This window comes from Cyclospora cayetanensis, unplaced genomic scaffold, assembly GCF_002999335.1.
Source record: "Cyclospora cayetanensis isolate NF1_C8 unplaced genomic scaffold, CcayRef3 CcayRef3_contig_6, whole genome shotgun sequence".
NCBI classification, from domain to species: Eukaryota; Apicomplexa; class Conoidasida; order Eucoccidiorida; family Eimeriidae; genus Cyclospora; species Cyclospora cayetanensis.
The window spans coordinates 440,733-454,636 of record NW_020312590.1 but is presented as its reverse complement, the minus strand read 5'-3'; the positions used below and the strand labels follow the sequence as shown (position 1 = coordinate 454,636).

Below are 13,904 nucleotides of genomic sequence, written 5' to 3'. Positions count from 1 at the left end.
GCCTTCCTAGGACATTTTCTCTCTTTATGTCGCTTCCTCCTTCTATCAGCTGCAAATTGCGCGTAAGGGTACAACAGGAACTTCCTACGGAGGGCCTGCGACAGGGCCACATTCGAGGTCCTGGACAGAATCGTGCCTTGCTCTCTTTAGATTCAAAGTTGACACTGCCATTCAATTAGCCTTTTTGCTGTGTCTGCTTTGGTACTGTGGTTGGTGATGCTTCCACAAGGCAATAACTCGTGGACTCCTTGTCCGCTGGAACTTACGCCCTCATCGCTGCATCCTTCTCCCATCTGCCCGCTCTTTTTCTCAGTTCTTTCTCATCTTTCTATTTTAGATGTGTACTAAATCAGTCTTTCATGCGCATCCTGTGGTCAGCAATGGCTTCTTTTGTCTCGTGAGACTCGTCCTGAATTACAACCGACGCAAATGGGAGCTGCCGAGTCTTCCTATTCCAATGGACCAGGGGAACTCACCGGCGCTCACGTGATTCTGCAGGAGGCCAACGAAGAGGATCATCAGGAAGGCGTGCTTGGAGGGGGGGAAGCGACAGCGACAGTAGGAACCTTTTCTCCTATGACCGGAGAGCCTGAGACAGCAGAAGACCCCGATCACCACCGTCTTGCAGGAAATGCAGCAGGTAACAGTGAGGCAACCGAATCAACAGAGGATGAGTGGAGTTTATCTTCTCACTGTGCCGGACAAAAACACATGCGCGTCATGGGTCTGGAGGCACTCTTGCAGCTGCCCAAGTTGGCGCTAGCCGAGCTCTTCTGGTCTGATGAGGAGCCCTTAGGGGCACCTCTAGGTCCGCGTGCAGCAGCAGAAAAAGTGAGACACTCAAGAGACCCTCCTCCAGCCGCTTCCTCGTTGAGTGCTCGCGCGAATCGGTACAGGGCCTTTCTTCTCAGGGAGAGACTTGAGGTGATTCATGCCCTGGACAGTAACCCAAGCAGCAACAGCGGCGGCAACGAAGCCAGTACCGATACAAGAGGACTTGCGGAGTATGATTTTGTATCGATTGCCTCCCTGGCGGCAATGGGCGTAGGCGTCTGTATGCGGCCTTCTTGGAGTGAGCTGGCGCAGCAGGTTGGGACTTACAAGGCATTGAGACTTTTGAAGGCGAGGTTGGAGAGGGACAAGCAGCAATTAAGAGAAAGTATTAAGGATAAGATCGCGCGGAGGCGGCAAGCAGTGGGGTCGCACAGCAGAGAAGGCGATGTCGATGATGGGAGCAGAACGAGCGGCATGGTATTGGGGCATACGGGCAGCGGCAAAACACGCTACATGAAGGATATACCCGAAGCATACAAAATATCAGATATGCCAGGTTCCCTGTCGGCGTCAAAGCAGCTACAACACCCGAAGCAGCAGCGTCACCAAGAGCCCCCTGCAGTTTCCGCATTGCAGCTGCCGGATAGGACGCAGTCTCTCAGCAGTCTTTTCGCCGGCCACTCATCTTTGCAGGATGAGATAACACTAGTTGAGGCGATGCGCACGGAGATCGAGGAGGATATTAGCGTCTTGGAGAATGCGTGTGCGGAGCTAGAGGCGCTGCTTCGGAGAGTGTGGACAGCGGAGAAGTTGCCGCGGGAGAAGCGCATGGAACGACTTGGATTCAGGAGGCTCTGGTGTCATCCTCAGGGAGATAGAGAGCAAGCAATGATGGCCGATAAGCTCTTTGCACTATGCTTCAGCTATATCCAGGCATCAAGCAATACAGGTAGCAGGGGCACCGTCAGTGGCAGCAGTTCACCCTCCGCGTTCTTGAGTTACAACGAGCTGCTGGACGCCTTGCCCCCCAAGGCCTTGGAGTACCTCTGGTATACCTCAGAACTTCGCAGGAAGGAACGACAACAGTATAGGTACTTTTGGATCTAGGGACGGGCTATCTGGGGATGTTTTCGTGCATTGAGCAAGCAGCAGTCAAACATAGCGGCAACGTCGAAAACTCCGAGGCAAGGGGCATAGAAGTCATGGCAGCTGTCCCGCAGTCATATTTTTGCCTTGCGTAGGACACATAGATCTATTGGGAAGCCATGAGAAACAGCAAGCGGGGATTTGCTGTAGTGGTGCAGCCGGTCATTAGCCGGGGAGCCCCTTTATGTATGGCTTTCTGACAACCCTCCGTGTGTTGTCTCCTTCGCCTCGCCGTGGTTGCCGAGACGGCTTGTTGCCTGGGGGCTTCAGGCCAGGCCTACAGACTAAACCTCTGCTACAGAGAGTGGCTTCTACACTGCTGCAGACATACACTTTCGTGTAAAGTATCATTAAAAAAACTGTCGAGAAGTCGTACCGACAGCTAGCAAATGGAAGTGTTCCTCGGCAAAGGAAAGCAAGCCCCCTTATAGTTACGGGGGGCAAGTAGCAAAAGCAGTTTGCGTTTCCTGTAGTGTGCAGCCCCGCCATAGTCTTCGATTGCCCTCCTAGGAGAGGAAATGCGTGACAGAGCCATGAAGTGCGCACGAAGCGAGCTGTTGGCAGCCTCGTGCCATCCCTTTAGTCCGTCATGATCGGAATGATTTGAATTCCATTCTTGGCACCATCACTCTTGTACCAACGCCCTAAACGGCTCTCGGTGCTGACAGCAGCGGCTGCAAAGGACTTGTCCGGAGAAACACACAGACCAGTGACGACCCCCGCTACCCGTTCTGTAGCATTGGCAACGGGCTTTAAGCTGCCACAACCGCCTTTCCCTGAAGCGAACAAACCACAGGAGGAAGCGCACGTGCAAGCACTGGTGCCTTGTATACGGCGTGCAGCTACAGCCTGCCGCCACACAGGTGTACCGGTCTGTCCAAGTTAAAGGGAAACTAAATTGCCAGGAGCAGCTGCGGGGGCCTGCGAGGGGTCCTCGATCTGCCAAAATGGCCAAAGGTCCGGCTACAAAAGCAGAAGGAGGAAATTAGGAGAATAACAGCGCTACAAAAGGGAGTGCAGGGAAGGCCAGCCTCACTGTCATTTTGCGTTGCCGACCAGAGCTGCACGCTCCCCCCTTCAGTGCCCACTAGAAGTGCGTCTGTAAACGGCAGCGCACGGAGGGCCGAGACCCCTGCTGCGTCTCCTGTGGCCCTTAGAACAGCCTTGCTATACGTTGCATTTGCCGCGTCTAATGACGCGTTATCGGAGGAAGGACTGCCGTCGTGCTGGTGTACCCGAACGCACGCCAAGGGCTTCTTACATCCGCTGTTGAACAGAGACAAGAGCCCCCCTTGTGTTCCGCAGCAAAAGAGATGTGGTGACAACATGGCCACCGAGTCCACGCACGATCCGAGGGGGGGAAAGGCCGTGTGAGTGTCTTGAACCAGCTGATGCAACGCAAACAGTCCACACAACAACAGAGGCAATGAGACGCCTAAACGGCCTACTTCCAGCGAGACCGTCGAAAACCCCATGAGAAAACGGACGTGAGTTCATTCGCAAGCAAATGCCTTAGTGGCTCTCCACACCGACACAGTCGATACAGGATGGAAGCGAAGGCTTTGCAGACATGGGAACCTAAATAACTGGCGTGCATCGAAGTCCAGCGGCAGTGCCGAACGACGAAAAGGTAAAAGGAAGAATGAGGGCGCGACAACGGCAAACAGCACAGCATATGAGAGCGACTGATAATGACGACACTTGAAGGAACTTGGAAGAGGCCACGTACACGCGAAAGCAATCGCGTATTAAGAACAGGCCGCGCAGTGAGGAGCCACTCTCGCCTTGCGCAAGTAGAGCAATAGAAAGAATAATCCCAGAGTATTACACCTTCGCTATGCCTCCTTTGAACTACCGAATCGCCGTAACAGCCATGCATAAACTCTTCCCTTCTGCATCCCTTTCTCGCCCTGGAGTCTGCACAAAAACTCGTCCTACCTTCCAGTTCCTGAGGGTGCCGTCGCTGCCGCCTGTGATGGGCTTGTTCGGCTGTAGAGTGTCTATGCAGTTCACTTCTGTCGCATGCCCGTAGAAGTGATTCAAAACGCTGCGGCAGCCGATATTCCAGCTTTTGAGGGACTTATCAGCGCTGCAAGAAAGAAGCTCGGCATCTCCCTGGCCAGCACCATCATAGCTTCCCCCATTCAGGCAAATGCCGGTTACGGGGCCCTTGTGACTCCGCAGTTCAAACATACACCTGCGCACAGCAAGAAAACACAAGTGTGCCATCTGACGCATTATGCATACACTCCGATCGCATTGTGCAGTGTGAAATGAAGGGGCTCCAGGCTTAGCCTGCTTTCTAGTACAATACGGGAGCGTCGTGTGCGTCTTGATGGCTAATTACAATTAAACGAAATAAATCCCTACTTTTCATTAGAAGCTCGCGGATCCCAAGCCCTAATGGTGTGGTCGGCCCCAGCAGAAAAGAAAACACGTTCGTCTTCGGCTACACAAACGCTCAAGACCGGTCTGAAGTGACCTCCTGAGCCTACGCCAGAACCCCGTCCTTTTGCTCGCGTCAAAGCCTCTCCAAAACAGTTTCTCTGGCCCTTGAATACCTCCTTTTTCCCTGTATCCACGTCCCACCTGATGATGCAGCAATCCTTGCTCCCAGTGTACAGGTGCCGACTTGCTGCTCCCTCCCCAGTGCCCTCTCCAGGCAGTGCCACACACGTGACAGCCAGCTTGTGGCCTCTAAGGAACGTTGAACTGCCGAAGCGCGTCCGAGACGCCATAGCCACTGTGGGCCTGGACTGCAACTGCAACAATTTGCGCACATACATTTGCACGCTCGCTGTGCAGCCATTGAAGCTCCCTATGCTTTATATGTGCAAACTACATAAGCAAGCGGTCAAAAAGGCCGCCCCTAGTTCCTCTGTCCAAAACACACCTTTTTCTCATCGGCCCTCTGTCGGAGCTTGGCTGCCATTTCGGCTTTGGAATCCTCATCTTGGAAGAAGTCATCAGAAGAATCATCTTCGCCCGAGCCCCCACTGCCGTCATCTGTACCCCCAGCCGAATCAAAAGCTGGATCTGCTGCCAGCTCCCCTGCGGTCCGTGAAGCCGCTTCTGCAGTACCGCCCTCCCGTAGCTTGCCTTTCGCCGCCTCAGAAAACTGTTTTAAATATTGACGGGCCACGCGGAGACGTACCTCGTCTGCTGTTTCTCCCGCTGTACAGCAACGCCAGAGACACGCAAAGGACAAACCCCAAAGCAGCTGAATGAAGCCCCTAACCCCATGCTTGCCACTTTTGTCTCAAAAGGTCGGTGCCGGCCAAACTGCCGAACCTAAAGCAGCACGCATGAGAGGCGCTTACCATCTTCTGAATCGCTGTCTGAAGAGGGAGGGGCATCCAAGCCAGATGCAGAGTCAGATTCTATATCTTCGTCCTCTGCCCTCCGCCGCTTGCGGCCGAAAGGTGCTGCTTGCCTCCTGTGACCTTCAGCGTCTCCCTTCCCTCTCTGCCGGCCATGGGGGCTCTGGGAATCGAAAGGGCCCTTCTTGCCTGCCGCCGATCCTGGTCGACGGCTGAATCGCCGCTGACTTTCTGCTGCAGTTAGCCCGCGGCGTTTGCGGCGCTGGAGGTCCATATCCAAACGCAGTAAAAAGGGAGAAGGAGATTGTTTACGGATTGAGAAGAAGCAGGCTTGAGTTGCACCAATGAAACAATGAATAAAATAAGCTTTACTGAAGCGGTCGTCTTAGAAGAGCAGTAAAATGCTCTTATCCTACACAAACTCTCTGGGGTCCACAACTGGAAGCCACATGACTTATCTTCTTCGTGTTGCCATTCTATGTTGCTTGTTTTCTGTGCACCTTTTAGGGTCTTTGCAGCCCTTCAATTTTTATTTGTCTTACAGTCAATATGTAGCCAGGTAAGTGTTTCAGCCTCGCTTCTCTGTGGGCCGCGCCCCACATGCGTGCCGATGCAGGCCATGTTTGTTTTATGTTGCCGCATACGCGTGGATCTTCTGTACATAGCTTTCGTATTTTCCATTTTAGGCTTTTTTTCTCTCCCTCAAAATTTGTATTCATGGATCTCTTCTTTCCTGTTTTGCTTGGATCATCTATAGCATGGTAGCATATTGATAGCGCACCCGATGGGGGCATGGCTCTGTTTTCGTTTGTCTACGCCTGCTCATCATCTGAGTATTCACACGAACGCCTACCGTTCGAGCTGTATGTTTGAGAGAGTGGCCATGCGGCCATGGGACCTCTGTCGCCTTCGCCGGAGAAATACACAATTCAAAGCCCTGAGCGAATACTGTACCCACCAGGCTACGCTCTGGCAGTTTTAACTGCTAGGTATATTAGAACAAGAATGAGCGAAGCTTCCTTACTTTCGGTCGCTAAGTAACGTTCTTTTAGCGTTGTGCTAGCTCTACGAATGCAACAAAGCTGCATATGCCTGTGCGCTGTATGTTTTTTAAATAACTAGCTGCGAATGCTCACAGTGCTTACAGGGTGCAGTAAAGCCAGAATCCCAGGTGATGAGGGCAGGAAGAAGGGGAAAAGATTCTGGAAAAGCACTCGTAACGGTCGCAGTAATGCACCTTATAAGATTTTCGAAAGGAGAGCTTCAACTCCATACTCATTATTAACATAATCGAAAGTCAAGTGTTTCCCTGATAAATCCCCCTTTTTTACCTGCCCTCAACCCGCGGAGTTTACGGCATGAGGCGAGAAGGGCAGCTGGGGTGCCTGGAGCTGCGCCCCTCAGCACTCTAGGGGTTTATAATTGGTTGCACGTGGTATCTGGGGCAGATGCACCCAGTAATATCTCTTCTTGTGTCCAGCTAACACTACACTGCAATAAATAAGATATTCAAGCATACAGTCCATTTGAAGATTGTCTACCAATTTTTCTAAACAACTTCGTAGGGAGGAAAAGATGCCGGCACTATTTATGTGTGCGTCAGTTCGCTGATCAGACCAAGCATCACTCTTTATTGTACCTTTAAAAGAGCGTCCATACCTTTGATAATCTTCGAGTTCTTCGCTGGTTGAGGTCTGCAACGCACTAGAATTTTTATAGGTGAGGTAGGTTAGGGCATCACCAATGTGGTCGCCGATGCGCTTTCGCGTCACCTGAGTAGCTTACTATCACGCAGTGATACCGCTCTTGTCTGTGATGATCCGTGGTTGCTTTTGGAAGCACGTGTATTGTTAGCTTTTGACACACATGCATAAGCTACTATTACCTAAATCCAGCATGGAAGAAGGCTGAAGCACTACCACGTTAAGGATGGTCTATTTTGGTTCACAACAAAACGTGGACTTCGTTGCTTTCACATTCCGACTTCAGTGCGCAGTGCCATTTTGCACAAAGCACAGGACCATCTTCTTCCAATGGATGATGAGGTTCACCTTGCAGTGTAAGCGGTCATCCGTGGTAACTGGCTTACCAAGAGCTGCATGTACTTCTAGCTAGTGTCTTTCAAAAAGACCCCGCTGAATCAAACAGTTTTTTCCCAGCAGAGAGCTTAAACAATATCACTCTGCCCTCATGCCGATGGATTTGGAGGCAGAGAGAGATGAGCGGCTGATGGCAGCACGAGAACTCTTCGCAAACGTCCCTCAGAGAGCTAGAGCAGCAATCTATGTGGGACGTTTGGGAACTCATACTAGCAGTTCTTCTCTCACCTCAACTACAACCCAAACCGTCTCACCAAAGCCCTCCGCTAAATTAGGCTCTGGAATTCGGGCCTGGACCAAGCCTCGTGCCACAGCAGTCAGGTACACAACCCTTAGCGGACCCTGGAGTACCAACCACACCGCAACAAAGCACATTAACCGTTTCATTGTTTCGGAAGGTTCCTCCAGAAGCAGCCCCCCAAAGCTAGTCAAATAAACTACTTCATAAATCGCTTCAGATGAAGCACAACCACAATTACTCGGAGGAGCTGCAGGACAAGCACGGGGAGAAGGACCAGGAGCAGTGCCACTGCGTATGGCAATGGCCAGCCAGTACAACGAAGTGGTGAGAGACGTTGAATATGCTGCGTCCAGCGTTGTACTGCTCGTTGAGCAGTACTGGATTGGCGGGGGTAGTGATGTATAAAAATTGCTTATGCACTTGATATTTAATGTTCTAAAAGCTGTGAAAGGGGGCCCCATCCGGGCTACCTTCACGGGTGCACCCCAAGGCGAGACACTTTCAAGATTAGCCCTGATCGCATTCAAAACCGTCACGTAACTGCAAGATGATATCAAAGGGAAAAGAAGGGCCTCGAGCTGATGTTAATGATGCTTGATGGTCTTGCAGCTGCTGTTAATGGTTGTACGGATTTGATGAATGGTAGTAATGCTCACTCACCTTACCACCAACGTAGAACCCAACAAATAGCGTCTATTCGTTTGCATGTTACACGACTATGCCACCACTAATGATTCAGATGTTTAGACAGAAAAGTAGACTGGAATAAAAAAGGGATAGGAAGACCAGGGCCTCCAAAGAGTTTTTGAGGCCTCTTTTATGGCCTTACCATCTTCTGCTTCACTGTCAAAGGCAGCATTGACCGCTAGTCAGTGTAGGCAGTAGCGGCTGAATCTGAAAGGGTTGCTAGGCTGTTTTGCGTTGCCACTTCGTTCACTGCCTATAATCGTAATGAGAGGCACCAGCGGGAAATCTCAGTTCAACAGCTCCACATCTGCACCTGTGCGCTGGTACTTCAGAACACGCATCCCGATGTTTCTTAGATTTACCTCGTGAATCAACGAAGAGACAATGATGCTCCGCCACTGTTGCCCAAACCAGAGTTTTGAGTACAGTCTTGCAGGTGCGCCCTACCAATTTGTTCCAAGTAAAATGAACGGTGGCACTGTATCATCCTTGCCGAAGGTATTTGCACATCTGAAAACGGTCGCTGAGCGCGCTGCCAGAATAAAAATTGTCGACCCACAATTACTTGGCTGAGGAGCCTGACTAGCTGTTTGAGCGGGCTGTACAACCCTGATACACTTTCTACTACAATAGTTTGATTGAACTGAAAACTCGTTATGAACTGAGTAGCCCGTTTGTCTGTTCGGTGATTTTATATAGTGCACAGCACCTTTAGCTCGATGGAAGCTGCGTGTGTGTGCCCTAGATGCTCTGTGCAACTGGCTGAACCAAGGTTCTGAGAGGGTGCAGACAGCTACGCGCACCCTAGCTGTCCTCTCCAGATGTCGAAGATGCGGAGGCTGGGGCAGGAGAAGGCAGGACTTCATATGAGACGCACTCAATAACCTTCTATGAACTTTTTTGAGTCTTGGAGTTGAACACCTCCGTACGGATATCTTCGATGCAGCGTTACAGGTTCGATTTAAAACGCAGAATGCCCTATTCTTCTGTTTTATACATACAACAATTTGGCTCCAGCGGCGTATTCCCAGCCTGGTGCGTAGCAGTTAGCAGGGTGAACAATTGTGGCCGAACTTCCAGGCACCCTTGACTAGCCCCTATCTAGGGCATCTGCACGCCTTGTGCAGCGGCAAATGTACGCGTTTGGGTACTTCGATGACTTTATGTAGGTGAGTACTTCACTCCCGAATTCCGTCAGCTAGAGCTGTGCGGAGTGTTAATTATATTCAGCACCCTCAAATGTGACCGATGGACTGCGAGCGACGCTTAGAAACTAAGGCCCCAACTAAGCCAGCGGAGGCTTTTGCTGATAGAAAGTAGAGCCCCTTCAATAGTTTAAAGAAAACATTGCAGTGTGCATAATCACTTTAGGCGTAATGGGCTTTAACCTACCCCTTCGAAGTACCCGATCTGGACGTCATTCGCTGCTATCACAGAAACGTTAATTTGAGGGTGCTGCACGGAGCAAAGGAACAAGAACACGTCTAAAGACGCTCCGATGCTGCATTTGTATTTCAATTCAGCCAAGGAAAAAAGCTGGGAGCCCTGCATGCAAATCCTGCGCATACCGCAATCCAAGATCGAGGCTGGCAGATGTGGCAGCAGGACTGAGTGCTGGCTCCCCACGAGATAGGGAGCGCAGCGGTTGCTGCCAACTTGTATCGCTAGAACACTATTATTCTACTTCCAAAACTATTAATCTTACTTGATCCTGCGCATCAGGCAGGCTAGTTCAGTGGATATTTGGCTGATCCTGAGTTAGCAGGGAGCTTCGATGCAGAGGGGAGAGTCATCGAGACTTTGTAAGCAGAAGCATAGGACAGCTTCGGACATCTTGCAGTATATGTATTAAAGCTAGAGAAGCACGTTGGGATGTAAAGGCGATGTATGATGGCGCTTTATGCTGCGCCGTCATTCGTGGATGTTTCAAACACGGGGTTGGTATCGTTGAAGCACCCAAAACTCTATGGGAGCGTGCACTATGGCTCCGGAGCCTACAGAAGCCTCAGAAAGAGGGACTATATGACACCATTGTACAGCTTGATCCTTTTGGCTGTCACCACTACCCTCGTGTTCTCCATCTTTATCTGTTTTAGACATATCAGTTTCTGAGGAGCGGGTGGAATCTCGTGGCGAAGGACTGCAGGGTCCGACAAAGGCAACAGCGGCCCAGAAGGTGACGGTGCACAGGAACCCAGTACGCCGTGCTTCCCAGGTCCTCCAGGCGAAGATGGTTCCGATGACAATGCAAATGCAGACGAGGGTCAGAAGACCACCCATAAAGAAACACCCGTTCCAGGCACCACAGGGGGCGGGGCTCCACAGGGCGTAAGTGAGCAGGAAACTGCAGCAGAGGGTGGATCGGATGCCGATAAATCGGGGGGAAAACGGCCTCATCCGGGCGCTGAAGAGTCTACCCAACATCCTTCCGATGTGCACCAAACGCCACCTCCTCCTGAATCTTCACCGAAAAAAAAGAAAGCAAAGACGAAACATATCGAGGAGACTGATCAAAAAGAAGCAGGTGAAGGAACATCTACCAGCATCGTAGGAGCCGGAGCGCCCCAACCGGACGTCCCTGTTACGTCACCAGCGGCGCCGAGGTTTTCTGCCACCTTTGCCTCACTGTCATCGGCATCCACAGCAGAACATGGGGTAAGAGCACACAAAGTGAAGTTATCGGTACTGCGGCACCTCCTTTATGAGGTGATGAAGTATGTAGAAAAATCTGTAGCGAGCGGCACGGAGGCTAGCAAGAGTGAATTATGGTTTCTCATGCAAGCAAGTCAGGCTGCAAATTCTCAGCTGTCTGCCATCAGGGGCATGTGTCAGCAGCAACAAGACACTCTGCAGCCTGAAATTCTGGTGGAGATGATGGGCGCTTTTGATGAATGCGAGCAAGCGATTCTCAAGGCAACGGGAATGATTCTTGACTTGCAAGCCGCTGAAGTGAGCAGCGCAGTGCTCCAGCCCGGACAGCCTACACATCCGGTAATGGACCGCCTGCTGGTGCTGCTCTTGGCAGCAAGGGGTCTGCAGCTTGTCATCGCTAATTTTTTAGAGTCGCCATCTCCAGAAAATTGTGCCAAGTTGAAGAAGGCGGTTGTGATGGCACACAACTTGGTTGCATCCTGCGTGAAGCTGCGGGCTGAAATGATCCTACCTCTGCACACCACTGCAAAGCAAGCGCTTGATGCTGGTATTAAAAGCGTTGTAGAGAAGCAAGACTTAGCGAAAGCAATTCTTCAGCAGCAAGTAATGCTTCTATCCAAGACTAAAGCGTCTCTGACTGGAAAACAAGCTGTACCGAGCACGACAGTGACCACTCCAACTCCCCCTAGTGCAAGTCCACCTGCTCCGAGTAAACCCCCCACAATGCCGAGTGCTCAAGAGGGTGCAACGGGCCACTCTCATGATCCTAAGGTTTCGAAGGCGAAACAGCTAGTGGAAAAAATGCATAAACTAGAAGATGCTATCCGTTCAATGTTGGCAGCGTTCGGCACGAGTCCGAAGTCCGTCGCTCAGGCAGCCATGAGCGCAGCTGTGTTAGAAGCCCAGGCCGCAGTGGAGAATGCTGAAAGAGCGATCCTGGAGGGTACGGTGCCCCCTGAGAGTCTCAATACCATCATGTTGGCAGTCAGCAGTCTCACGGATGCAATACATGAAGGTCTGGAGAAAGTCAGCAGCGGCTCGTAAGGCAGTGTGGGCAATCTGCACTAAGCAAAGGCACGCAGCTTTTGCCTGTGTTCCAGTTTTCTGCCCTTAATTCTACACTTGTTCTTGGTGGGAACTGGTGTGTGTCAAGCGGTTAGCTGGGAGGAAAAGAGGCACAACGTTACATGGATGCATCTTTCCCCACATCTCCTCGTGTGATATACAGGTAGTACGCCTGGATGGGTGGTCTGTGTTTGGCATTTGCATCACTACCTGCTTTGACGATGGGGAGGCACACCTTGGCTTTTGCTGCCAACGTGTAGCTTTCCGCTATAAGCTGAAAGCAATGTTGCCTTTATGCAGGTGAATTATTTGGGCAGTAGGTGCCCAATGCGCCACGCCGATTGTAGTGTGAAGAGCAACGGCAGCTAGCAGCTGTTCAGGGACTTAGAGAATCCCTAACCTTTCTGGCTCCTGCCTTGATATGGGAAAGTTATGTCATTCTTCCAGTGGAAGAGGAGACCGCTAGTCAAAATACCGGGTAGTCGGACTCCAGATTCTCTATAAATCGTCCTACGGCACGGCAGGAAATCACAGGTTTATACTGACTCCCTGTTTTCCAGTGCGGCTATAGGGACTTTCCATCGCAACTCGGTCATCGGTCTCAGCGGACTGCTGCAGCAGCACGTCTAGGTCAAAGAGAGACACAATACTTGACCGCTGATAGACAAACATGCTGGGCTCACTACCACACACCTTGTTGCAGCGAAACAAAACCAACTCTCAGCTGTGTAGGGCTCCAGGCTATTCATAGTCATTACAGGCATTCTGATTGTGGTAATAATTTAACCAAGCGCTGACCAGGAAATGTCTGCTCCTACACTCCATTTTCAAAGAACGCGGTCCTTTCCATATCGCAGCACCCTGTTTGTGCGCGAAGTTTCTGTGCGTGAAACGTCCAGAATTCAAGTGAATAGCAGCTACTTGTACTACAACTGCCTTTACTTCCCGTATCAAGCGGGCTCTCGGCTGAGGGTAAAGGGACACCTGTTTGCTTTGCGAGCGCAACTAAAATATTCTCTCAAGCATAGAACGACTTTTGAGAGGAGCCTCCGTGCGAGTGCAAGGATGAATGTTATATCCACGGCCGTTCGCGCATCCAAAGAACTAAGGTCGATCATCGAGCAATAGAATTACCGAGTCTGATGCGTTTCTCGTCTCATGCGTTCTGAATGCTGCAGAGTGGGGGTCTGCAAACCTCCCTGATGGCTACGTTTCCACGTAATTTTCGCTTTTTCCAAGTTCCATCTGTATCTCTCTCAGTTTTATGTGACGCAGCGCTGCAATGGGCAAACGGCGTTCGAGAGATTAGGGTCAGCTTGGTATAGCCGTAGTGCCCTTCTTAGACCCACGTATGTACTTTGCCGGGCCTCGCCATAAAAGCGTTGTATCAAGAAATTGATATATCTCGGAAACCACGTACGAATTTCAAGAGAAGTTGTAGGTCACGCACCTGAGTACCCACTGTTCTCAGTCTGAGCTGCTGCTGCCAGCTCCTACCCTAAAACAACCACATTCAGGAGAGAATTCAAGCACCTACTTGATTCTCGATGTTGTACTGGATGTATCCACCAGTGCCTTCGCTCTCTCTGCTTGTCTTTGATGAAGCTGGCAGGAGGCGATGCCGGGCTGCACGCAGCCCCGCATCTAACAGGCCGCTGTCTCTTCCAAAATTACTTTGCATGAAAGCCAAACACGCAGTCCTTCCCTCCCCTTCCATATGGAGTTCGAGCCGTCATACGTACCCTGTACGACTGAGACACGCCAGCAAAGCATGCCAAGTAAGCACCCTCACTTGAACCCCAACTGCTACGCTGGAGCCGCATTGACCGCAGTGTAGGCAGGCAACTGGGCACTACGATACCGTCATGCTGGCAGTGTGTTCGCACCAGCCATGTGGACGCTTTTGGCTCTACTGCGCCG

At 51.2% G+C, this 13,904-nt stretch overlaps 2 protein-coding genes across 2 annotated transcripts; one reads left to right on the top strand and one right to left on the bottom strand.

The window, feature by feature from the left end:
* The first annotated feature begins 429 nt into the window (after nt 1-429).
* Nucleotides 430-1,881, top strand: LOC34620932. Its single transcript, XM_022734163.1, has one exon. The coding sequence runs from the start codon at nt 430-432 to the stop codon at nt 1,879-1,881; it is 1,452 nt and encodes a 483-aa protein (XP_022586974.1).
* Nucleotides 1,882-2,499: 618 nt separating this feature from the next.
* LOC34620931 (U3 small nucleolar RNA-interacting protein 2) lies at nt 2,500-6,034 on the bottom strand. The gene is made up of 7 exons (XM_022734162.2): nt 5,783-6,034; nt 5,241-5,385; nt 4,814-5,094; nt 4,291-4,682; nt 3,859-4,117; nt 2,957-3,308; nt 2,500-2,696 (listed from the first exon to the last, which is right to left on the bottom strand). Exons 1-7 carry the CDS (start codon nt 6,032-6,034, stop codon nt 2,500-2,502), a joined length of 1,878 nt encoding a protein of 625 aa, XP_022586973.2.
* Between the last annotated feature and the right edge of the window lie 7,870 nt (nt 6,035-13,904).